General features: G+C 38.6%; 1 protein-coding gene across 2 annotated transcripts in view; it reads left to right on the top strand.

Annotated features, from left to right (window-relative positions):
* Positions 1-22,615, top strand: part of LOC112043842 (prostaglandin E2 receptor EP3 subtype) — a 28,172-nt gene extending 5,557 nt beyond the window's left edge. Inside the window, exons 2-7 of one of the 2 annotated variants that reach the window (XM_024079460.2) lie at positions 2,455-2,996; positions 3,904-4,080; positions 13,813-13,996; positions 15,036-15,268; positions 20,145-20,324; positions 21,848-22,615. In XM_024079460.2, coding sequence (XP_023935228.2) covers positions 2,691-2,996; positions 3,904-4,080; positions 13,813-13,996; positions 15,036-15,268; positions 20,145-20,324; positions 21,848-21,979 — 1,212 coding nt within the window. In that variant the 5' untranslated portion in view covers positions 2,455-2,690 and the 3' untranslated portion in view covers positions 21,980-22,615. Of the gene's footprint in view, positions 1-2,454; positions 2,997-3,903; positions 4,081-13,812; positions 13,997-15,035; positions 15,442-20,144; positions 20,325-21,847 lie in introns of those variants that run through there. The other variant, XM_024079459.2, reaches the window with a different exon arrangement.
* The last annotated feature ends 2,979 nt before the right edge of the window (positions 22,616-25,594 follow it).

Here is a 25,594-nt window from a genome sequence, read left to right as displayed (position 1 = left end):
GAGGAGATCCGCAGAAGAACCAAAGTCACCGACATAGCTCAACGAGTTGCGAAGCTGAATTGGCAATGGGCGGGGCACATAGTTCGAAGAGCCGATGGACGCTGGGGTCCCAAAGTGCTGGAAAGGCAACCCCGCACTAGTAAGCGCAGTGTTGGCCGACCCCCCACCAGGTGGACTGACGACATCAAGCGAGTCGCAGGGATTCGCTGGATGCAGGTGGCTCGATATCGTGATGTTTGGAAGTCCCTACAAAAGGCCTATGTCCTGCAGCGGACGTCCATCGGCTGATATGATGATGATGAACCCGATCGAGCCCCCTAGTTCGCGTTATGAAAAGAAAGCATTTCTTACATCTCGGTAAAATTCTCAGTCAGTTGGTGGTATCATATCCTCGTCCCTCTGAGAAGGTGTCAAGCCTTCCAACCATCACAAGAGTAGCATCGAGGGCCTAATCTCCTAATCACCTGCTGGAGAGGGAGGCTTGGCCTTGTATTGATGATGGTCGATTGTATAAATCATAGATCTACACAAATAATAGTAAATAAACAAATGCGCCAAGTTATGACGCCGTTAGCGCAGATAACACTTTTGAAAAACTTTTCCATTAACGATCTAAATAAACACATCGAAAATCTAAAAAAACGCATTTATTTAATTCAGGGCCCTAGTCCCATCGGTTTGACCTACTGGCACAGAATACATAATAATATGTTCATCAAGTATCACAGTCACACCATGGTCCACGGTACACTAATATGTAATGTTGAATAATAAGTTATTGATGTTTTTGTATAAATGAGTTGTTTGTAACTTGAACTGTGGGTAGGTATAAAAATTAACAATAAATTCCTTTTGCGGTGGAGATATTAGTGGGGACCTTGGACCATGGAGTCGCAGTGACTTATAACTTCTGGTGATGAAGTGTTGCCTAATTAGCCTGACTGTACCACGCGGTAATGCAGCCAGTATTTTTGCCACCATTTCACGTTGACATGACGCATAAGTTATGCGTGTAAGAAAAACATCGTGAGGAAGCTTGCATACCAGAGGATTTTCTTAATTCTCTACGTGTGTAAAGTCCGCCAATCTGCTTTGGGCCAGCGAATGGACTATTAGCCTAATTGTTACGAGTTCCTATGAGTACGGGACATGGGTGGTGTTACGTGTTAACACTAAGTTTTATAAGTACAAAAAGAAGGTATTTGAATATGGTGATTGGTTAGGGTGACTTGTGTTCAGTTCTTTGTTGAGCAATGTTCTTACTGTTAAAACGTTGTTTTATCGTGACTTTGTGCAAAAATGATTTGTAGTGAAATTGATTATAAATTGCTTAATGTGGGCATAAAGAACATTTCGGACCGGGGATGGTGAGTGTTAACGCATTTTAAAAAGGATCCCTTAAAGCCAAGGTCACAAATCCTGGGACCTTGACGAGATGTTTCCTCTAACACAAACTAATGGTTCAATCCCTCCCTGTCGCTGCTATCCGTCGCGTTATAAGCACAGAAGTGTATTCCTACGGGAACGGAAACTACGCGGGTGAAACCGAAAGCGTCTGTTAGTCAGAAAATGAATGTTGTATGTCTGCGGTCACATTTCCTTTATGTATTTGATTTGTAACTGTTTGTACATGAGCGCTAATCGTTCCCCAACGCAAACAGTGTAATGGCTACAGCAATCTGACTGAATACTAACTATGTTTGATTTGATCATCACTGCGATGTTGTTTTCGCGAAGTACGCAGCGCCCTCGTATTGTCAGTTGTCACACAGACTACACAGCTAATTTCTGTGTAAACACTACACGAGCTGTAGGGTTTGCGTTTCCGTTTAATTTGTATTGAATGATCGCTTATACAAAGACAACATTAATAAAAGTAGGTAGGTCGTATTATAATACACCTCGCCCTTCATATTCGGCCGTGGGAATACGTGGGGATGAAATATTGCCTATATTCATCATCATAATCATTATCAGCCGATGGAGGTTCACTACTGGACATATAGGCCTCTTGCATGGACCAAGCACAACGGTCTCGATGTTTTCCTTCACCGTTTGTGACACGTGATATTTAATTTCTTAAAATAAACACAACTGAAAAGTAGGAGGTGCATTCCAGCACCGGATTCGAACCCAGACCTTCCGAAATCGGAGGCAGAGGTCATATCCACTGGGCTATTACGGCCCTACACATTGCATTTATAATATTAGTTAGGATGCCATATCGTAGACGAATGGTAGCCGGGTAGTCGTGCATTAAAATCGTAGAACCATAGTGTTTTAATTTAATAAGTAGTTGTGTATTCTCTACAACAATTTCAAAATAAATACACTACAGTTGTATTTGTTTTGTGTCTACAGGTGTGTGTACTTAAACCTAAAGTTAGACTTTATATTTTGTTATATAACAGAATTTTCTATTTAAAGATGTTTATATTTACTCTATTGTTACAGTGTGATCCCGCAACGATATAAACGAGTACTATACTAGTAAGAAAGAGGCACCAACTTACGGAATTTTATAGCAGAAAGAAACTTTAGCATCTCCAATTTAATAGTACCTAATTAGTTAGTATCATTCATTACCATTACCAACTAGAACAGTTCACCAATCAAAGATTTACAGACGCTCAATGTTACACCAAACCCCATGGAATACCTCTTACTGAAGAGATACGAAAGCTAACACGATGTATAACACGTACACCGCCATGGATACCACAGAGTTGTACAATTTCAACTCAACACTGAGCGACGTGTGGAACACGACGATGCCTCTCATAGTAAACGAAACGCTCGCCTCAGGCCACGGGACTGGTGCCCACCACTCCAAAATGGAGGCGGTGATGAAGATATTGCTGAAGATAGCGTACGCGCTGGGCATCGTGGGCAACGCTGCGGCGATAGTGGCGCTGCGGCGCGGCGAGCGGCGCGTGAGGAACAGAAAGCATCTGCTGCTGCTCACGTCCCTGGCTGCGAACGATCTGGTCGCTCTGGTGAGATATCTCTCTGTTGTCTATACTGATATTATAAAGAGGAGTTACTTGTTTGTATGTTTGCATTGAATAGTCTCCGAAATACTGGACTGATTCAAAAAAATTACATCCCTAGAATCCTACATTATCCTTGATGAAAATAGACTATATTTTATACCCGTATTCCTACAGGAAAGGGAACTATAAAATAATATCAGCTAGGAAAAATCTCTACTTAAATAAGAATAAGCGGTCGTAATCATATCTGATAGTGGAGAGTAGTCGATAAAAGCTCACCGCACCTTATTATAGCAGCGTGGTGAATGCACGTATTGGTACGTATTGGCACGTATTGGTGATTAGTATTGTGGTTTTGGATCACGAGGCAGTGGGTTCGAGTATGCGACATTGAAAAATCAACAGTTTAACATGTTCTTCGAACTACGGAGGTAACGTAACTCTCCGATTGCTGCTACTTACAATTTTTGAAAAGAAAATCCTAATAGTTGGAATCTATAGGTGCCGAATGTGTATTCAGTATCAGCTGACACTGCTGTGTGATTGCTCTATTCATTGTGTTGTCGCAATCGTATAGTAATCGCCTCGCCTCTGGACACATTTATCTGCAGCTCGCTGTTCGAGCACATTTGTCTTTCTGACCCCTCCCGCGTATTATCCTGTCGAACCCGACGCCGTTGATGGCGAGCCGATAGGTCACGATCTCATTCCGAGTTCATATGCTATGACAGTGGCGAGCATTTCATAGATACAAAAATTCATTGCTTACCTTGAGGACTCGATCCAGAGCAGATGGAATTATCCATTTTTTGAATTATATATGCATAATGCATACCCTATCAGTTCGTGGTCACTCGCGTAGACCATCACACATAGATACAGCAGCTCTTCAGCAGGTGGCATGTTGCAGGTGGGCATGATGTGCGCGATGGTGGCGTCGGAGCAGTGGGTGGACGCGGCCGCGTCGCGCTGGCACTGCTGCGCGCGCGTCGCGCTGCGCGTGTTCGGCGTGGGCAGCGTGTGCATCGCCGTCACCATGGCGCTGGAACGGTACCTGGCGCTCACCAGGCCCTTCCTCTACCAGAAGGTACTCATTGACGTCGGAGCAGTGGGTGGACGCGGCCGCGTCGCACTGGCACTGCTGCGCGCGCGTCGCGCTGCGCGTGTTCGGCGTGGGCAGCGTGTGCATCGCCGTCACCATGGCGCTGGAGCGGTACCTGGCGCTCACCAGGCCCTTCCTCTACCAGAAGGTACTCATTGACGTCGGAGCAGTCGGTGGACGCGGCCGCGTCGCGCTGGCACTGCTGCGCGCGCGTCGCGCTGTACCTGGCGCTCACCAGGCCCTTCCTCTACTAGAAGGTAGGGTGCCCGCTCATATTTCAAAGTTCGCGGCGTCAACAACGAGTAGGTACTTTACCAGATTACCTAGAATGAAATTCTTACAGCTCCCGCAGACATGAGTTTGCAAGCCGACCAAATTGTTAAAAATACTAATTACTGATAAGTATAGTGAAATAATAGGTGCGCTAACCTGCACATTTCCAACAACTTAATCATCTAACTATTAAAAGCAATGGAATAAAATAACACAAGCTGGAATGTATAAACTGTATTTCAAATAACTTATTACTCATTCTTAAACAAATCGTTACTTTGGTAGATGGATAATACATTAATTAAATTTACTCCACGCCACTTAATCGCATGTTCGCCTCTTTTTCATAGAGTATATATCACAATACCCTACCAACCTCAGAATAAAACCATAATCATTAATAAACAGTACAGATTAAAACATTTATCTGGAAGAAGGAGTTTTTATATGTTGTCTTATGTATTTATAATTATTTAAATAATTAAAAATCTAACATTCGGCCATACTGACTACAAGTTTGTCCTCAAACTTTGTAAACACAAATAAATTCTAACATTACATTATTATAAAGATTCACTGAACTATGTCTCATAGTATTTAAAATTTTAATTTATGTTTATTACCACAACTCATTAATTCTCCAATAATTTCTAATTATAACAAAAGTGAGTCCCAATTAATCTATTATTATTACTACTTGCTAAATTCACTGATTTACAAGTAGTAAAATTCAATTTTGTCATTACAGATATTTTCTAATTTTAAACCTTGATTTAACAATATGTTGAAACACCCTACAATACATTTAATTATTCTTTAAGAATTATATAATTATAGTTTAACAGATTTCTCATTCAATATTTACAAATTGTGAATACAGACCTATACAGATTTTAATAGTGATTCTATTGATAAAAATCCAAACACTTAAATTCAGTTAAACTGGTATGTTAATTCTTGTTTTTACAAATTTGAAATAAATTCAATCTTTAATCACTTCCAGATTCAGTCCAATTACCCAAATTCATGACAAAATTGTCTGTCATTTTGTCATTCCTAAACTAAACTAAAAGTTATGTTAATATAAAGTTATAACTATGAAACCTCGATTCTACAGAGACAGTTCTTATAATCGCATTAGATCATACAAGTAAATCATGTACTTTGACGAAAAACAACATCTAGCGAGGTAGGTCTTATGTATGTCTGAGCTTCCAGATGACAAGAGGGAGCTTTACTCTAGACAGAGACTTATTAAATATTGTAATTAACTTAGACAGAGTAGTAGATTAATTTAAAGCATTAAGTACATAGACGATATGTAATATTTACAAATGTAATGTCTTTATCTTCTAATATTTGTCTGAGCTTCCAGATGACAAGAGGGAGCTTTACTCTAGACAGAGACTTATTAAATATTGTAATTAACTTAGACAGAGTAGTAGATTAATTTAAAGCATTAAGTACATAGACGATATGTAATATTTACAAATGTAATGTCTTTATCTTCTAATATTTGTCTGAGCTTCCAGATGACAAGAGGGAGCTTTACTCTAGACAGAGACTTATTAAATATTGTAATTAACTTAGACAGAGTAGTAGATTAATTTAAAGCATTAAATACATAGACGATATGTAATATTTACAAATGTAATGTCTTTATCTTCTAATATTTGTCTGAGCTTCCAGATGACAAGAGGGAGCTTTACTCTAGACAGAGACTTATTAAATATTGTAATTAACTTAGACAGAGTAGTAGATTAATTTAAAGCATTAAGTACATAGACGATATGTAATATTTACAAATGTAATGTCTTTATCTTCTAATATTTGTCTGAGCTTCCAGATGACAAGAGGGAGCTTTACTCTAGACAGAGACTTATTAAATATTGTAATTAACTTAGACAGAGTAGTAGATTAATTTAAAGCATTAAGTACATAGACGATATGTAATATTTACAAATGTAATGTCTTTATCTTCTAATATTCGGCCATCCTTACTAAAAGTTTGTCCCCAAACAACACAAGAATATCATGAAATTATGACATTACTATAATATCAACTATAAATAGAACAATGTTAACAATAAAATTTTATAATTAATTATCACACAGCATCCCATAAGTTATTTAAAAGAATCCAATGAAACTATAATGAAATTCTTGATTTCTTCTATATACTTTTATCATAAAAATGTTAAATAAGAATAAGAGTGATACATATTATAAATAAACATAATGTTCATGTGAAGCTTTGTCAATCAACTTATCTATTTTCATCATTTCAAAACATTATTTATATTTGTCAAATTCGTCATCATCGATTAATGGCATCTGCACCGAACCCCTCACCACCCAGTCCAGAACTAGTAAAGTTACAGGACTTTGTGATCGTGTTAGACTTCCAGATGATGTGTGACATCTGCACCGAACCCCTCACCACCAAGTCCAGAACTAGTAAAATTACAGGACTTTGTGATCGTGTTAGACTTCCAGATGATGTGTGACATCTGCACCGAACCCCTCACCACCAAGTCAAGAACTAGTAAAGTTACAGGACTTTGTGATCGTGTTAGACTTCCAGATGATGTGTGACATCTGCACCGAACCCCTCACCACCAAGTCAAGAACTAGTAAAGTTACAGGACTTTGTGATCGTGTTAGACTTCCAGATGATGTGTTGCATCTGCACCGAACCCCTCACCATCAAGTTCAGAACTAATATAGTTACAGGACTTCATGATCGTGTTAGACTTCCAGATGACATGTGATAGAAGATAATCAAAATATAAAATCAGATATAAATACATATACATACATTTTTAAACGACTTCAAAAAAAGGAGTTTATCAATTCGTTGGAATCTTTTTATATTTATTTATTTATTTTATTTTGCTGTGTAATAATCAATAGAGAAATTATTATACAACAAATATATCCATAATCATTCACAAAACAAATAACGGTATATTAGTCGTCATAACACTACTATACTATAATACTATCTAAAATATTATCGATAACACCGGCCGACAAATGAATACTTTTTGAACGTTGTTTTGATTTCAGTAAAAATTATCAGTAATTTATAGTATTTTGAACACAAAAATACCTGCACAATTACTCTATCACATCAATTTTTTTTTACAAAAAGGAAAACAAATTTTACTTTAAAAGCTTCTAACATACAGCAAAAATAACAATATCTGTATGATTGTCTTGCTTTCACTATATCATAGGTAGTACCAAAAGGTAGAGATTGTCTTTTGCTGTATGTCCAGTGTCCACTGCCTTAATTGTTCAACACGATTAGTACAAACTGCAGAGTCCACGATTTTATTTGTATTTTGAAGTCAAAATAAGCTACATATTTATTATACATATTTTCCACAAATTTTTCAGTTTTTGCTTAGAATCATAAAGTTTCAACAAATGTAACAAAATATATCTGGACTATTGTGACACTTTATAGAAGACGTTATGTTTATCAGACGTTTTCCAACAACAAAAAAAACCATTAACTAAAATATATATATATTTTTTTTTTTAACAAAGGCACTATAACAGCTTATTTCCACGAAACGCGTTACAAATAGGTGTGTCGTTGTTATAACTGAAGTAATTTCTCATGAGAGGTTGCTTAATTCAAAGAAAGAGTGCCAAAACTCGAAAATTTCACTGAAAAATCAAAACTAGCGAATATATTAATTTTACTAAAAATCTGATGTGATATGATAAAATTAGGTCTGATTTCGTAATCAGCACTACAAAATCAGTAGAAAAAAAAATAATTATATCTTGGACAACGAAAATCGTGTCGGCCTGTGTAATACATCTATCCTTATATTAAAATTTTACCAAAACACAAATCGTCATCAGTAAGTCATAATTAATGAATAACATCATGGATGTGAGCAAATATTTAAAATATATGTATATATGATATCAAAACTAATAACTCTCAATATAATACATAATTATAATATCATCATATCATAAATAAAAATACTAAATTTAAATCGTGTGTTATCAATACATAGTGTAACTTCTCTCATCTTTGTGATTTGGGTCAACTGTCGAATAGGGCTGTGTTCAACCCAATGATTATCATGAGAATCTCATATATCCCATATTCATCAATCAATATCCATGCATCTCGGATCTGTAATCAAATATTTTCACACAGTATCACATAGCTCAGTCACTTAATCGTTCAGATAAATATCATACTTGTTTGACAAATAATTTAATTTAACATAACTAGCATACCTAGCATCCAAGAGAAAATCAGTCTATAATTGAATGAACCTTAGACCCGGTACATAAAATGAAATAAAATGTTAAACATGTGTTAATCTATCAATTTACTTTAATTCAGACAAAAGACTCTTTCTCTTAAAGAAATGCTTTTTTTTTTAATGATAATAAAGACTTCTTGAAAATATTGCGATTTATGATTGTAATAATTTTAGTATGTAATCCAATCCTAGTAGTTATCACTAGATAAGAAAAGATGATATTTGACTATGTATTGTATAATTATCTTCAGACTACCCCCTTTTTTGTAATAATAGTAGCATAAACCTGTCTTAGACCAGACCACCCCCTTTGTTATATACCTCTAGTTTGCTATCAGAGGTTTTACCTATTCATTAATTTTAGTATATTCTTTTTTTTTTTATTCTGTTAAATTTCTTTTTTTTTTTTTTTTTTTGGCTATATCCATTAATTATTTTACTGATGTAATGATTTAAGTCTCTATATTGATTCATACTTGATGCAGACCACCCATCAGTTGCATGCAGGTACCAACAACTCGGTGGCGTGCACTTTGTAGATGCACAAATGTACTGACTACCTAAGGACCCAATACAAATCTATATTCAAAACCTATACCACTTAATATGTTGGCCAAGGAATTTTCTAATTTTTTTTTTTACCTTTAGTGTACTAGTATACCCTAGTTAAAACCTTATGCACATATCATTGTAACCATCCGAATATATAATTCTAACCACAACCCCATAATAATTACTAATTTTCATAATTATACAAAATGTTGCAATCTAATAAAATGCTAGAAATAAACAAATGAGACATGGATTAAATACACTAGTGTATCTGCAAATAATAAACTGATTGATTGAATCTAAAACAACAGCAATAGTATGGTTAATTTACTTGTATGTAGAATCTATACATCTGCACATGACCATTAATGAAAAGAGAGCCCAACGTCACCCACCCACAAAACTGTCAAAATATGTCTTAGACAAATATTTTACAACCTATTTATGGCAATCTGTGTCTCTTTACTTGAAGTCCATACAGACTGGGCTCTAAGACAATTTGTGATCAATGATATTATTATAATTAATTATTTATTACTCAATTGTCACACAAGTAACTTTTTAATATCACCCAGACACCTAGTTTAATATATTTAGACATCATTGGTATTTCTCATCCGTCAAACCAACAGGATTCCATCTCATATAACTCTGCAGCTAACACCACACATGCATCTTTGTATTTTGTTATTAATTTACACGTTCTTCTCTGTTCTCTCGCAGTTTTTCAAATAATATCCTCTTATGAGTGCTGTTGGACTGTTTGACTGTTTTGCTCATAAATATCGTCAACATGGTATAAGTGTGTTACGTTTACGTTTCTTCATTCTTGTTAGATATTGTAAGCATCGACAACCGACATCGCATAAATACTTTTACCGGGACCAGTGCGGCGTGGTCCCATAGCCGTCAGTGGTATACATACTTAATGGTTGTACACACGTATGATTTTTATCGCATTTCTCGTAATTTAAACCACTGTTTCCCAAATTCACACTTCATTTAAATGCCGTTACATTTTCTTTCTGTAGATCGACTTTAATGTAGTTAATGACATCGTGTTCGTAGGTACTCTCACTTCTGATAAAAGCAATGGAATAAAATAACACAAGCTGGAATGTATAAACTGTATTTCAAATAACTTATTACTCATTCTTAAACAAATCGTTACTTTGGTAGATGGATAATACATTAATTAAATTTACTCCACGCCACTTAATCGCATGTTCGCCTCTTTTTCATAGAGTATATATCACAATACCCTACCAACCTCAGAATAAAACCATAATCATTAATAAACAGTACAGATTAAAACATTTATCTGGAAGAAGGAGTTTTTATATGTTGTCTTATGTATTTATAATTATTTAAATAATTAAAAATCTAACACTATTAACTAATTTTTTTTTATTTTTTAAAAAACAAAATTTGCCATATTTTTTTAAATATGACCAATATTCCCATTCCCCTCCAATTAATTGGAAACCGATCCTATCTGAATCGAGATTTATTTTCAATAACTAACGTTTGAATTTTTGCGTTAGTTGTTGCGTTTATTTACCAATATAAACCCCAAAAGTGAGTTGACGTGAAGACGAGGCGGGCTATAGTAACATCATCATCGTATAGACCTTACTTAGGACCTGCTTCGCTAGTCGTTACCCCTCGGTCAAAAGTGATCACGATCTAACGTGTTTAGGTATTACAAACTGCGTCTATAGAATCGATGTTTCATTGAGTTAAAATTACACGTGTGTGCATTACGATTTAAATTTATAGTTGTGTGTAGTGTAAGGAGACAAGAGATATTTAATGGTGTTAAATACGAGTATGTTCGATGTGTGAGTTTACCTCGCCAATCAAACGACAGACAATTTTGTTAGTGAATTTGAGTGCGATAAAAGTCCAAAGGTAATTGGTCTGAGTGTGCCATCCTCCAACCGAGGTTCAACGGTCAACACTACGACACGAAGGCTTTTCCTTCCTATTTTAGCCTCTTCTTTTAGCTTCGGATAGCCTAGCCCAGTCTACTCCCTCATATCATTCAACCATTGTCGTCTTTGGCCGGGTGCTCTTTCGCCCTTCCAATATTAGTTATGGAAATTAAAACTGGGCTCCTCTTCTTTTTGAGAACCTAAGTTTCATAACCGTAGGTTTAATAGAGTGCTACTACACTAATCGCAAACATCCGTCACTGCTTTCCGTAACTCTAGAAAAATAACTAGGAGTAGTTTATGCTAAGAGATAAACATGATCCAACGTATAATTGACGCGCAACTTCCTTTCCGAGAGTCCACGTCACTGACAATGGGCGCTGAAACCAGCCGCTGCGGCTTATCTCGCCATAACTGGCTTCGACGGCCCTGTCGCTGCTTACGATCTGATATCTTGTGTACCAGCTTCTTATGTGCCACAATAGCAGTACAACAGTAACTTATCTGATTTATTTATAGTTAAAACATTAATATAAATAAGTTAAAATCATAGAAAACTTTATAACTAGTCAATAAAAATGGTGTGATCCTCCAAACTATACTGATCGATATCAAATGTGCAACGCAATGTACCTAACCTGATGAAAATTAAAATACAGTCGGTTACAGGAATTAACGTGGGGTCTCTTGAATTTACTCTATTCTAGTCACTATTTATGAACAAACTTAACAAACAGAGCATAACTTTCCAGGGCTCGTCATAAACTGGCTTCATTCAATGCGGTGCCGTGTGCCAGCCAAGTTTAATTAATGTTAAATAAACTTCATGTGCCTATAATTAATTACACGTACAAAAAAGTCCGCTGAAACTGATACCGAACCCACGGGGCCGCTTTTTTGTACCCCCTGTGGTTCTACACTTGCAGGGTTTCAGTTAAATTATGTGACTCTGTCATCTCAGGGTCATATTGATAGTCTACTGGTTGTACTTAGTCATAAACCACGTATATCACCTACAAAAAATATTGTTTACGGAACGGTTTATATAATATCAAATTAATCTCTATGATCACGCCATAACTTGCGAACGATTTAACCGATTACATTGTTGTAATATTTAGCACAAAGATCTTACAGAATTTTTAATTGAGAAAATCGCACTTAAAACCACAAACATAACGACTACCATGATGTTTTGCTTATTACTCCATCACGGTTCTACGGATGAACGAATCTGAATACACCTACAATTTGGCGAAGAGATATACGAGTATTATATCTCTTCTCTAATAGCATTTTTTATAGAAACTTTTATAGCAATAAGGCTACTTTTTATCCCAAAATTCCAACAAGAATGGGAGATACGTGGTTTTGCACGCGCAGATTGTCACACTAATACTTTTCTATGTATCTAAATATGTTTGGTTCTTATACTTCTTCACGACGGTGAAGCAAGTTCTGAATCGATTTTGCAGATAGGTATACCCTCGATTGTACATGGGCTATACTCTTCATCTCGGAAAATTCCATGATTTGTGAATAACAGCATTTTTCACGGATGAAGTCACGGACAGCCACTAGTAATAAATGAAACTCTCCCCCCATTGGCTAAAGACTAGACAGATAATAGTGATTTAGTATCTGTGTTACAGGCAACTGGCGAGCCCGCGGCTAAGCGCTTAAATGATTACGATGTTTATTTATGCAGGCGTAGATACAAGAAATTATCACATCAATCATAGTGAAGCATGCAGCTAGACCGGACTGGTTATCTATTACGACGGTCTTCAATTATCCCTTATTTACATATTCTGCGATAAATTAATAAATTGCGGAGTTTATTCAAGTAGCATAGCTTGTTATCGGGATTATTGAAATACATACCTGCTTGGATCAAATTATATATATCTCTGCATTTGACAAGCTGTATTGATTTGTTTACAAATCGACAGGTTGTGTGAGTGAGTCTGTCTAAATTCAAATTCACTAGGTATATATGTTTGCAAGAATTGTTCATTACACAACATTCAACTAAATAACACTTAAATATAGATAGAGATTTTAAATTTTATACTACACTACGACGTCCGCAACTTCGTCCGCCCTTAGTCCTCCCTAATCCCTTTCGCAAAATCTGTTCTTAGCGGACTTCCACTAATTATAAATTACCTCCCTACCAAAGGACAATTTTGTACGAACTTATTCGATTTTAGTACGAGTTTATTAAGATTACTTACCATGATTGATAGAACTATCAGATTCAGAGCACTTACAAGTCACACTCTCAAAAGCTTTACTACTATTAATGTAATTTCATTCCCTGTCAATGTGTTGATGTCTTGTAAGTTCCTGGCGCATTGTTGACGTGTGTGTGCGTCAGTCCCTGGCGCACTGTTGACGCGTGTGTTGTGTGTGCGTCAGTCCCAGACGCACTGTTGACGCGTGTGTTGTGTGTGAGTCTCTGGCGCACTGTTGACGCGTGTGTTGTGTATGCGTCAGTCCCTGGCGCACTGTTGACGCGTGTGTTGTGTGTGCGTCAGTCCCTGGCGCACTGATGACGCGTGTGTTGTGTGTGCGTCAGTCCCTGGCGCACTGTTGACGCGTGTGTTGTGTATGCGTCAGTCCCTGGCGCACTGTTGACGCGTGTGTTGTGTGTGCAGCAAGTGACGTACTACATGATCCGCACGGCGCTGCTGGTGTCGTGGCTGTGGGCGGCGGCGCTCACGTGCGCGCCCATGCTGGGCCTGGGGCTGTACTACGACGCTGACAACCACAAGTGCAAGCGCTACCGAGAAGCTACGCACGGCGTCGACTTCGCCTACGCCGTCTTCTATGTCATGTTCGGTATGTTATACTGTTTTATTCATTCTTCACGGGACTAGCGTAGACTGTATAGATGTGGAATTGCACTGTCTAGCTTTAAGTTGAGAACTGCATTTTCGTATCGAATCCGTACGTATTGGAAAAGGGATTTTCAATTTGTACAATTTATACGTGTAACACAGAACAGCACGCCACTGGTTGAAATCATCAAAAAGATTATAACATTCACAATGACTCGTTCACGCTTGTCTCTCAAGACCATTGAAATATTTGTCTTTAAAGTAATTTAAATAGCCAGACGGTATTAGGTAATTCGCAAACATGTAAGTACATTTTAATGACTGCCCTGACATTGTTCGCGGCGTATGTAACGCAAGCAATAAGTAGCAAGCACGCTCGGATGTGACGTCACACATTATATTTATGCAGCCGCTAATTTGAGCGGGAGATCGTGAGCTTTAGCGGAAGCGGCGGAGAGTTTGCGCGGATGTAGCGGATTGGCGGGAGACGGGGAGAGCAGGAATGTAGACAAATAGGTGTAAGTTTGCTTACATTGCTTACAATATAACACAACTATTTTGAAAGTACTGTTTTTGTTCTGTGTTTCCGTCAGTAACTTTTTCCTTTTTCTGCAACAGTCTGCAATATCAAATTCTTGTGGCTTGTGTTCTTATGACTGGTCCTGTCAGTGTCAAATTATCCGGTATATATTTATCGTGGTCTTAGCAAAGGGCGACATAGATGAGATGTTTCAGATAATGATTGGGACACACGACCCTATTTTGCACGGGGTTAAAACTATCGACTTCATATCTTCGGTTTACTTCTTAAACTTTCAAGAAACAAAGACAAAACCAATAATCTTATTTTTGTGGTCTCAGGACTCAGGACTGCGTGATTGGTAATCAAGTCAAGGCAGTTCATACACCTTATCACCAATATCTATATTGAGCGCAATGAATCTCCCAACCTCGCGAACAGATGCTACATCTGCATCAGGCTGCATCTGTGGTTCCCTCGGTATTTACTCTTGTGCTGGGCTGACTGTGAGCGTGTGCAGGCACCCTGCTGTGCGCGGTGCTGGTGTACTGCAACCTGGCCGTGATCCGCGCGCTGTACGCCATCAGCGCGCCGCGCGCCAGCGGCCCGCCCGCCGTGCGCCGCGTGTCGCGCAGCAGCTGTCGCCAGCGCTCCGCCGCGCACCACAACGCCGCCACGGCCGAGGAGGTGGCCTTCAGCCGGCTCATGGCCATGCTCTCCGTGCTCTTCATGGTCTGCTGGCTGCCGCAGATGGTGAGTGTGTTCACATTGCTCCTCCTCCGCCCGCCGTGCGCCGCGTGTCGCGCAGCAGCTGTCGCCAGCGCTCCGCCGCGCACCACAACGCCGCCACGGCCGAGGAGGTGGCCTTCAGCCGGCTCATGGCCATGCTCTCCGTGCTCTTCATGGTCTGCTGGCTGCCGCAGATGGTGAGCTTTTGTTACCATTACGGCGAGTGGCCTTCTCTAATTGAACTGTCGGGTCACGGGTGGGGCGTGGAAACTCCTCCTTTCCGTAATAACGTGGCTTTCTAGTGATACAAGAATTTTTTAAATCAGTTTAGTAGATCCAATGATTACCCCCTACAATACCACAAGCCTTAACTAAAGTGTTATACCTGTATTATAATTTACCTCCAAACGAATTATAAAAACCTAACTAAAATTGGTTTTAAAACGATACTTCAAGTAATCAGATTAGACAAATATAAAAATTCTGTAAGTAAACTCTATTCGTGTGAATATGTTTGAATATCAAAATGTTTGAATTCTCAAATCGATCGATCGGTTCACGTCGCCGAGCCGGCTCACGCTGTAATCATCGCTCCCTGCAGCTCCATCAGCAGCATCAATATTCCAGTCAGCGCAGATCGTAGTCTCACAGCTATTTTTGTGTTTCAATCAGCGCGAGTTAGGACGTAGCCGTATTTACGACGCGCCCGCCGCGGTTACGTCTCAAAATAAATATTTTATTGAATTTCAAGAATGCAAATCAAAGTGTTTTTTATTGATTCCGATGAAACCTAGTACAAAAGTGTCTATGTAAAAGTATATGAAAGTTGTTCTATTAAATTGATGTTTTACTCTCAATAAAATCGCTCAGTTGTATATTATTTCGATTAGGTACTTTAAAGTTGTCATGCCTATATTAATGTGTATTTGTTTGTTAAAACCAGTTATTCGAATACTCAATGAATAATTCGAAAGTTTAGAGATGTCTTCAGGATAGTTTCATCAAGATCGGTCTTTTTTATTCTTTACAAGTTATCCCTTGACTACAATCTCACACAATGGTAAGTGATGATGCAATCTAAGATAGGAGCGGGATAACTTGTTAGGCTTAATATGAAAAATCACACCCCTTTCGGTTTCTACACGACACCGTACCGGAACGCTAAATCGCTTGGCGGTACGTCTTTGTCGGTAAAAAAAAATATCTAAAGAATATAAAAAAATAATTTCACGATACAGTGGGTGTCCGTTAATTATAATATTTTTTCTTCCATAGTCTAGGTACACATTACAAAACAATAAAAGTTAGCAGTTGCGCTAACTTTTATTGTTTTAAGTATATAGAATACATTTCAATTAAATTACAAAGCGCAGGGACATGATGAGCGTGCGTGGACGCAATTCAGTTCCGTGTGTTTGTCGTCTAAGTGAACGATAACAACAATGATTGTGGCGGCTGCTTGGTATGCACGCGACGCCGCGCGCCAAAATACGTTATTGTTTCAATAAATGGCAGGCACATTAATTCCGGCCTAGGCGCATTGTTGTGTGATTACATTCTCGTGTTTTGCCGCTCAAATAAAGACTGTTTAATAATAATCTACGTGTCTGTCTGTAGCTTTATAGTTTCTGAACGCATGCACCGATGTGATGACCGACGAATGAATGTGATGTGTTTTGTCTTGTATGCAAGATGACGTGGTATATATGGTTTTAATGGTTTTAATAACAATAATTAATATTTTATGAAGTTCACGCTTTTGAATAATCGTCATGTTAGAAAAATCATTAACAGGCTTCAAAAAGTTATGCTCTACTAATCCGTTTGAGGACTGTGCTTTCAAAAATATATTTCGTAAATTGTATGAATGCAGCCCTGGGTACCAAATGAAGCTTGTTTTTCGAGTTAAATCAATTCGCTTTCAAACGTTAGATTTGTACCTACCTACACATATTGTATAACATAATATTTGGAAAGCGAGGGAAACGAATCGGCTTGGATAAACAATGGAGTTAATTTTCCGGTTGTCATAACAGAGCTCAAGTGAATCCTTCCCTGTTTGCTGACGGGTGGCGGCGGGATGCGCCCATTAGCTCGAGGACTATCGATCTGTTGGTAGTGCCGACTGCCAGCTTACTGATCCGACGTAGCTCTACTACTCATGTAGTTTCAGGATTCGTGGAGAATAACTTTAGGGGCCGAGGAACTTATGCTGGACTCCACTCGACTAACAACACCCATGGTGTTCTTACTCATCACGTACTCTCCTACACCGATGCCTAACACCCTAACCCCAAACAGCTCGAGGTCTTGTTACTTGTTAAATAGTTACATATTATGTATATGGTGCTTGAAGAATAACATAAAATAAATATTTTAGACAGCAACAGCCAGCTAGTTTGTAGTGTGCAATACGTAATGTACTTCAATGTTTTGTTTGACATTATTGTCCAAGCACTTACATATTATGGTATTTAAAAAATGTTTGCTATCGTTTAGCCAAAACAAAGGTATCTTATAAGTTTAATCTCACCTGCAACTTCACAGATAATCATACCCTAAGAATCATCTGCTTGGCGAATGGCGACAGAAATGAACAAAGCTACATAGTATGATCCTACTACCTGATTACTCGGATGAGTTTTGGTCATAAGGAGTACCAAGTTGCCATCATGAGAAGAATCAAAGTCAAGCGCAGGCTTAGCTTAATCACCGCTATATCTGCCGACAGACGGCCTGAGGATATAGTTATAGTCTGTAGGACCTAGCGGCTTGACGGGTAACTTAGTATCGAGCATCTATTTATGGGCATTTACTGACTTGACGAAAACCAGCCAAAAGAGCAGGCAGGTTTCCGTGCCAAATATTCAACTATAGATCATATACATGTTCTGAGACAAACATTACAAAAATATAATGAATACAATAAAATTTATTACCTAGGATTTGTTGATTATAATAAAGCCTTTGATTCCTTGGAACATGAATATATATGGGAGGCAATGCGTAGCCAGGGTATTGAACAAAAATATATTCGACTATTAAAGAAGATATACTCGAAAAGTACAGCTCAAGTCAGGCTGGAAACAACGGGGGAAGCGTTTCCTATACAGAGAGGCGTTCGACAGGGAGACCCGATCTCACCCAAGTTGTTTTCAGCAGCCCTGGAAATGATATTCAGGAACCTGGACTGGGACAAAAATGGACTCAACATAAACGGAGAAAATCTAAACCATCTACGTTTCGTAGACGATCTAATTATATTTTCTGAATGTCCCATAAAGTTACAGCAAATGCTACAACAATTATCAATCCAGAGTGCGATAGCAGGGCTCTCAATGAACACAACTAAGACAAAAATTATGACTAATGGCCCAAAGACATATAATATAGAAGTAAACATGGAAAACATTGAATATGTAGAAGAGTACGTTTATCTTGGACAACTAATATCCATAAACGATACAATGAAAAAAGAAATTGACAGAAGAGTATCTAACACGTGGAAAAGATACTGGTCCCTTAGTGAAATAATGAAAAATATAGATATGCCAATTAAGGAGAAAAGGAAAATATACAACACATGCATTTTGCCATGTTTAACGTATGGCTGCCAAACATGGGCATTAACAGAAAAATTAATAAATAAAATAAATATATGTCAAAACGGAATAGAAAGAAGTGTAACTGGAGTTAGGAGAAAAGATAGAGTAAAGTTAACAAAAATTAAAAAGACTACTAAATTTAAGAATGTGGAAAAAGTATACAAAACACTAAAATGGCAGTGGACAGGACACATGATACGGGAAAAGGGCGAGAAATGGACAAAAACAATTTCAGAATGGTATCCAAGGGATGGTAAGAGGAATAAAGGAAGACAGGTGAAACGTTGGGAGGATGATTTTAAAAAGGTCGCCGGTCCTGAATGGATGAGAATGGCGAAGGACAGAGAAAAGTGGAGATCGTTAGGGGAGGCCTATGTCGAAGGACAAGCTGCTAATTAATAAGAATTATGTATATACTTTAAAATGTAAATCTTAAATACCGGCAGTAATAAAGGCTTATTTTATTTTATTTTATTTTTATTTTATTTTATTTACTGAATTGCACCTAATCCAATAAAAATATCATAAGATATAATTATGTATTATAGTTGAATGACAGCGCTATTTATTACAGCTGACAGCATGTCGCCAGCCGCCCATATCAGCCCACTCACTTAATTGAACAATTCTTCGAACAGCCCTCGGCGCGACGGTCAGCTCTTCAATAAAGACACATTGGCTATTAATTATCCCATCTACTTAGTTATTACCTACCCCAGAGCCTCCCACGCGTTTACTACTTAAGGGATGATGCCTATAATCGTCGGTGATTGGGGTATCCGTCGATTTGTTTAATTCATAAATAGGTATTCCTTGCTGTGGCATTTCTAATAAGTTTCTTTGGAGTACGCAACTCTTCCTAAACCAACTGCAACTGCAGACTAACACACAAATTATTGTCACTAATTTACAAAGTATCTATTGTTTTAATAAAGCCCTATTGACACTAATTAACAATAATTAGCTAAAGTACAGCATATTTTTTATAATTGAAATATTGTTATTATAAATAAATAAATCATGTTACAACACGGAGGTCGTTTACACATAGTAGATTGTTAATTTATGAAGAGCACCAAGAGGACCAAGAATGCTTCCTCGCGGTATAACGCATTTTTAAAGCATATTAAAATTAAGTGTGTATCTATAGTTTAGTAAGTAGTATTCCAGCTAATTTAGTAGGCATTTTTTTGCGCAGCCTGGCTGTCCAGCGCGGAAATGCAGCCAGTATTCTTGCCACCATTCCACGTGGGCATGATTTGTATAGTTATTTAAATCATATTTAATTTGTGCAGGTGACGTCAGTACTATACCTGTCAATGGAGGAGACCAAATGGATGAAAAAGCTGTCCATGCTGTCCGACGCACTGATGCTGCTCAACTACGTACTGGACCCCGTGCTGTACGTGCTGATGCGACAGAAGCATGCGTCCGTCGCGTCGCTGTGCCACTCCATCGCGCACTGCTTCAAGCGGGTGAGCTTGTCACGCGTCAGTCAGTAGACGTCAGTGATGTATAAACATCATTAGCAACCTATTTTCGTTACTCTTGAGCGCGAGAGTTGAAGAAAATGAAGGGAGTTAATCCACAGGGCTATCACGGCTTTTTTATTGCGAACATACGATTTACTTAGTGATGTACCTGGCGATAAAAGAGAATCCGGTAATCACTGTTACATTCCAGCTGTGTGTTGAGCTTACCTACTTAGACTAAAACGATATTCTCTTGACTGGAATATACAATATCGCCCGAAGAGTTGTCTGTTTCAAAACGAACAATTCTTCGGGTTTCAAAGCAAGAAGGTTTAAGCTTGCCAATATTGTTCTCACAAAATCGTGGTGCCGGCGCCATCTTCGAGTCGGAAGCTCCATCGCCATCAATATGCCGATCGCTCCATGATCGGTGGAAGCAATAAATCGAGCGACGAGTGAGCGAGCTGCCGTGAATACGCGAACAATGACACATTGTGCGCCGTTTGGCGATGTCGCTTAATCGCCACCTTGTCAGCACAATGGACACATTTGCAATTTAAATGTTTACCTAACGACCCAGCCAAATGCTCTACCGGACTAGTACTCACTTTAGGTTCGATTAAATCTAATTCGGCTTTAACGGCAAGTGTGTCCTGATAAAAACTTCAGTCTGCCCGATCTTGACCTATGTCGCATTATGAGTATCGGGGTTCAAACTATCATGACTATGAAACATTGAGTTTCTTTCAATTAATTCTCAGTGTTTGTTCTGTCCATAAAGTTTTGCCCGATACTGGCCACGCTGGGCATGCGGGTTGGTCAGCGCAGTGCTAGATTACTCGCGCCGGTGTCGCTGCTGCCCGACACCGGCCTGAGGCATTTCGTAATCTAGCCTGTGGGAATGGATATACCGCCATTCGTCGGTCGGTAGTACTTGGTCGCTAACTATGGGCCTCATAAGAAGGCTCAGAGTCACACAGCGGGCGATGGAACGAGCTATGTTAGGAGTATCTTTGCGTGATCGAATCAGAAATGAGGAGATCCGCAGAAGAACCAAAGTCACCGACATAGCTCAACGAGTTGCGAAGCTGAAGTGGCAATGGGCGGGGCACATAGTTCGAGGAGCCGATGGACGTTGGGGTCCCAAAGTGCTGGAATGGCGACCCCGCACTAGTAAGCGCAGTGTTGGCCGACCCCCCACCAGGTGGACTGACGACATCAAGCGAGTCATAGGGATTCGCTGGCTCAGTATCGTGATGTTTGGAAGTCCTTACAAAAGGCCTATGTCCTGCAGTGGACGTCCATTGGCTGAAATGATGAATTCTCAGTAGTAGATTGCAGTTGAGAAGTTGGTGGTCCCCGTGGTAGGTCTAAGCTCCATAACTCCTCGTGTATAAGGAGGAAGGCCTGACCTTTGGGCCGTTCAAATAAGCTGATAATGATGTACCTACTACGTATTTTCTAAGTAAAGTTGAAAACCCATACATACAATCGCCAACAACCTTTAAGAAAATATTTCCTTCCAGAATCACAAAACGTCAACGGACTCCATGAAGACGTCGTGTTGCCCACAAGAGACCGTGGTGCTGAGCGACAGCTCCGGCGCGGAGATGCGGCCCCTGCGCGCGCCCGTCTGCGCCCTCCGCATGGACGACTGACAGGCGACGCGCGACGCGACTGGCGCAGAAACACGCGACCGACGCAGACCAAAGCACACGCAAGATATTACACCTGTGTTCATAGAAATCTCAAAAACAAGGCAAAGTTCAAGCCGCAGTAGGGCCACGGTCGTAGGGCTGGACTTCAACAAAAGTGGTCTTGAGAGCGATCCCTGCCGTTTGAGTCATTGTCTTTCCCACTTCTAACGATTCTTTACGATTTATTGGACGGAAAGTAGAACATTAGTAAACTTTAAAGACACGGCTTTATCAGACATATATATAAATGACGTGTTTCTATGAAGTAAAGAGACCAGTGTCTCTTGAGGCACTTGCGTGACGAGAGCGAATACTATGCGTAGTGTCTGGTAGGTACATTTCTTTATTTAAAAGGATATTATTGAATGTAAGACGCAATGCACTTGAAAATTCCAATTAAAACAGTGATATAGATACATAAAAATTACGTTTATCTTGAATTCTATACATGAACAACGAACATGTTACCGGCAAGCAGTGTGCACAACAAGGTACACTATCGCCTTTTTTTTGAGATTTGTACGAGTATGTAACTCTTGTTGATACTTGGTATCTATTAGTGTAACATATCAAATATATACCACCATATACCTCCCATTTTGTACTATTTAAGAACCATAGGTTAACGAAGTACTACCAAGTTTGCTATTGATGGAACAGTCTCTTGAACCGGTAAAACAAATATCTAGGGACTATTAAGACTTATTTATCTACTAGCGGACGCCCGCGACTTCGTTCGAGTGATAGTCCTACTCCCACTCTACAGCTGCTACCCTACCATAGAGGGGATGAATAGCGACTGAACCCTACCCCTGCCCTAACTCTCACCTACTCCTATTCATATAGTATAGATTATGTCATTAAAAAGTAGCTAGTCAAGTCACAAATCAAATAATGAAAGGATGTCAAGGTATACGAGTAGGTACCTATTTATTTTCCCCCTTTCAAAATGCAAGATGCTCTGAGTAAATCCAAATCTACGAGTATTTCTTATAGGTATGATATTTAATAATTATTTACCTACATTCATCAGTGCCGCTAAATAACCGAGGACAAACTAATTTTATTGTAAGTACACATAGGTGCTGGGTGATACAGGTAGGTATTAGTTCAAGGTATCTAAAGCTGAATCGTAGTTTCTTTTTCAAGATGTTTACCCCATCTGCTTATCACCAATGATTGGACTGTCTAGTTCTAAACCTATCTAGTCACAAATTTATAGAACTGGAACCTTACTCTCAGTATCAAGTAGCAAAACAAAATCTACAGATTCCTTGTAAAAGTATAATTATACTGGCGGACGTCCGCGACTTCGTCCGCCTGTAGCTCTGTCGTGAAATACGTTCTGAAAGCGGATGTTTATATACAGTTTATAGTATATCTACCTCCCTGCCAAATTTCATCGACTACTTCGGTTTTCGAGATTTTGTGGTATTTGGCCTTTCGATTTTATATATTTAGATAATACGTAGATAGGTAGGTATGTATAATGAGTAATCTGTCTGATAATCTCAACCATAATGTCTTGAAAGCAGGTTTTGAAAATCTTATTTTTCCTTGACCATTTTATTTAATTTAACAACAAGGTACTAAGTATAATGACGTCAACACATTTATAACTAAACAAATGAACATAGTGTAAGTGTAAGCAAAAATTACACTAACTGGGTAACTTACAAACATTTTTTGTTTTTGGTTTTTGTGTAAAGTAAACTTCACTTTGAGCCAGTGGGCCTTCCATGCTTATGCATGGTGGAAGGCCCGGTAGTTAGTTATGCCAATGCTGTCATAACTAACTACCCCTCTACAACGTAAACGCAGCTAAAGTTGAAGCTACTCAGGCGGTCAGGTGATTAGCCGAAGTACGTGGAGTAAAGGGGATAACACTATGAGTTCACTGATGCTGGTCTGCGAGACCTCATGTCACCGGTTACAGGTCTGAACAGAGCGCAGGGTCTGCGTATACACGTAGTCAGCAGAGTTTAAGTAAATGTTACGTCGCGTCGTGACAAAAGAGCGTGCGTCGCGTCGCAACCGCCGCAACCAAGTCGTTGGTGCAACGAACCTACACTAGAGTGGAGGAATATAGTTCGCATTACCATTACTATTGAGTAGGTATTCAATAATCGTAAAGACATAATTTATAATTACATATTACGCGAACCGTAGCGGTTCAAAGACTGTTTCCAGCATTTATTTCTCCTTCATTTTGATTATCTCAGTTTGTAATTTCGGTTGAAAATTAGTCACAAGCACAGAGCTTAAAGTAGATAAGATACGTTAGGCATATTTTTGTACAATATTAAGGTAAGGTAGTTTGTAGAAACATTCTAGTCTAAGATTGAACTAAGTATAAGCTGTGAGGTAGTATTAACTCTAGACTAACTGTTCCTCAATTATCAAAATCTATTGACAGGTATCAAATATTTATTTATTAAAAGAATATTTGCCATATTTTTAAAATATGACCAATGATTCCATTCCCCTCCAACTAGTCGGATAATACTGTATTAGGAGAGGGTACCTAAACTACTACAATAGACCAGCGGGCGGGGATCGAACCACCACCCGTCGGTGATGAGACCGACCCCTTTACCACTGAGTTATTGAGGCTGTAAACATTGACCTAAATCTTCATAACACAGGTATACCATTTTTTTCCTTACATGGCAAAAAAGGTAAACAAAGATCCGTCGTCACGATATTCACATATTTCTCACAAACCGTCCGTTTAAACTAAATCATTTATATACACATCACTTCATTTAACGCGCACACCGCGAATTACATAAAAACTGCTTGTAATTAACTATTATATCACATTTATTTCACTAAAAACGAAATCACAACAAGTTTTATTTCTACAGATTAACGAAAATGTTGCGAATTTGACATTTCGTAATGCTAGATTGTCTATGAATTGAAGAGACGGGAAAGATACATGAAATTATAACTTGTCGATAATTATGTACATATTTTTTAATTTTAATATTTGTGTCCTTTGTGGCTTATAAATAAAATAAATGTGTATCTTTATTAACACAGCACCAAAGAATATATTAATTTATTATTTATTAAATATAAGTAAATCTACATACATGAAAACGTTGGACATAGCAGCGACATTATTTCCGCATACGAATATTTTTTCATAGTCAGTGGCAATTTTAAATGGAGATTTTTGATTTTAAAATAGTTGAAGGACCTAATTGAGAAAAAACAAATAATGATTTAAAAAAATATATACAACCGACTTCAAAATATTAACGTACCCACGAAATTAATAAAGGGAAAAATAATATCATTATATTTTCTGCCAAGCCAGTGTATTCAATCTATTAATTCAAGGTGTACCCTATTTAATTCAAGGTGTATCCAGGCTAGATTACGAAATGCCTCAGGCCGGTGTCGGGCAGCAGCGACACCGGCGCGAGTAATCTAGCACTGCGCTGACCAACCCGCATGCCCAGCGTGGTCAGTACTGGGCAAAACTTTGTATGGACGGCAAAAACAAAACACAGCCCCTAGTCCCCGGCAGCCCCGCTATTCCTGGCTCTGGCAGCGGTTATGGTAACG

The sequence above is a fragment of the Bicyclus anynana genome, chromosome 22, assembly GCF_947172395.1.
Source record: "Bicyclus anynana chromosome 22, ilBicAnyn1.1, whole genome shotgun sequence".
Lineage (NCBI taxonomy): Eukaryota > Metazoa > Arthropoda > Insecta > Lepidoptera > Nymphalidae > Bicyclus > Bicyclus anynana.
Note: the sequence above shows the minus strand (reverse complement) of the source record. Positions and strands in the feature narration are given on the sequence as shown.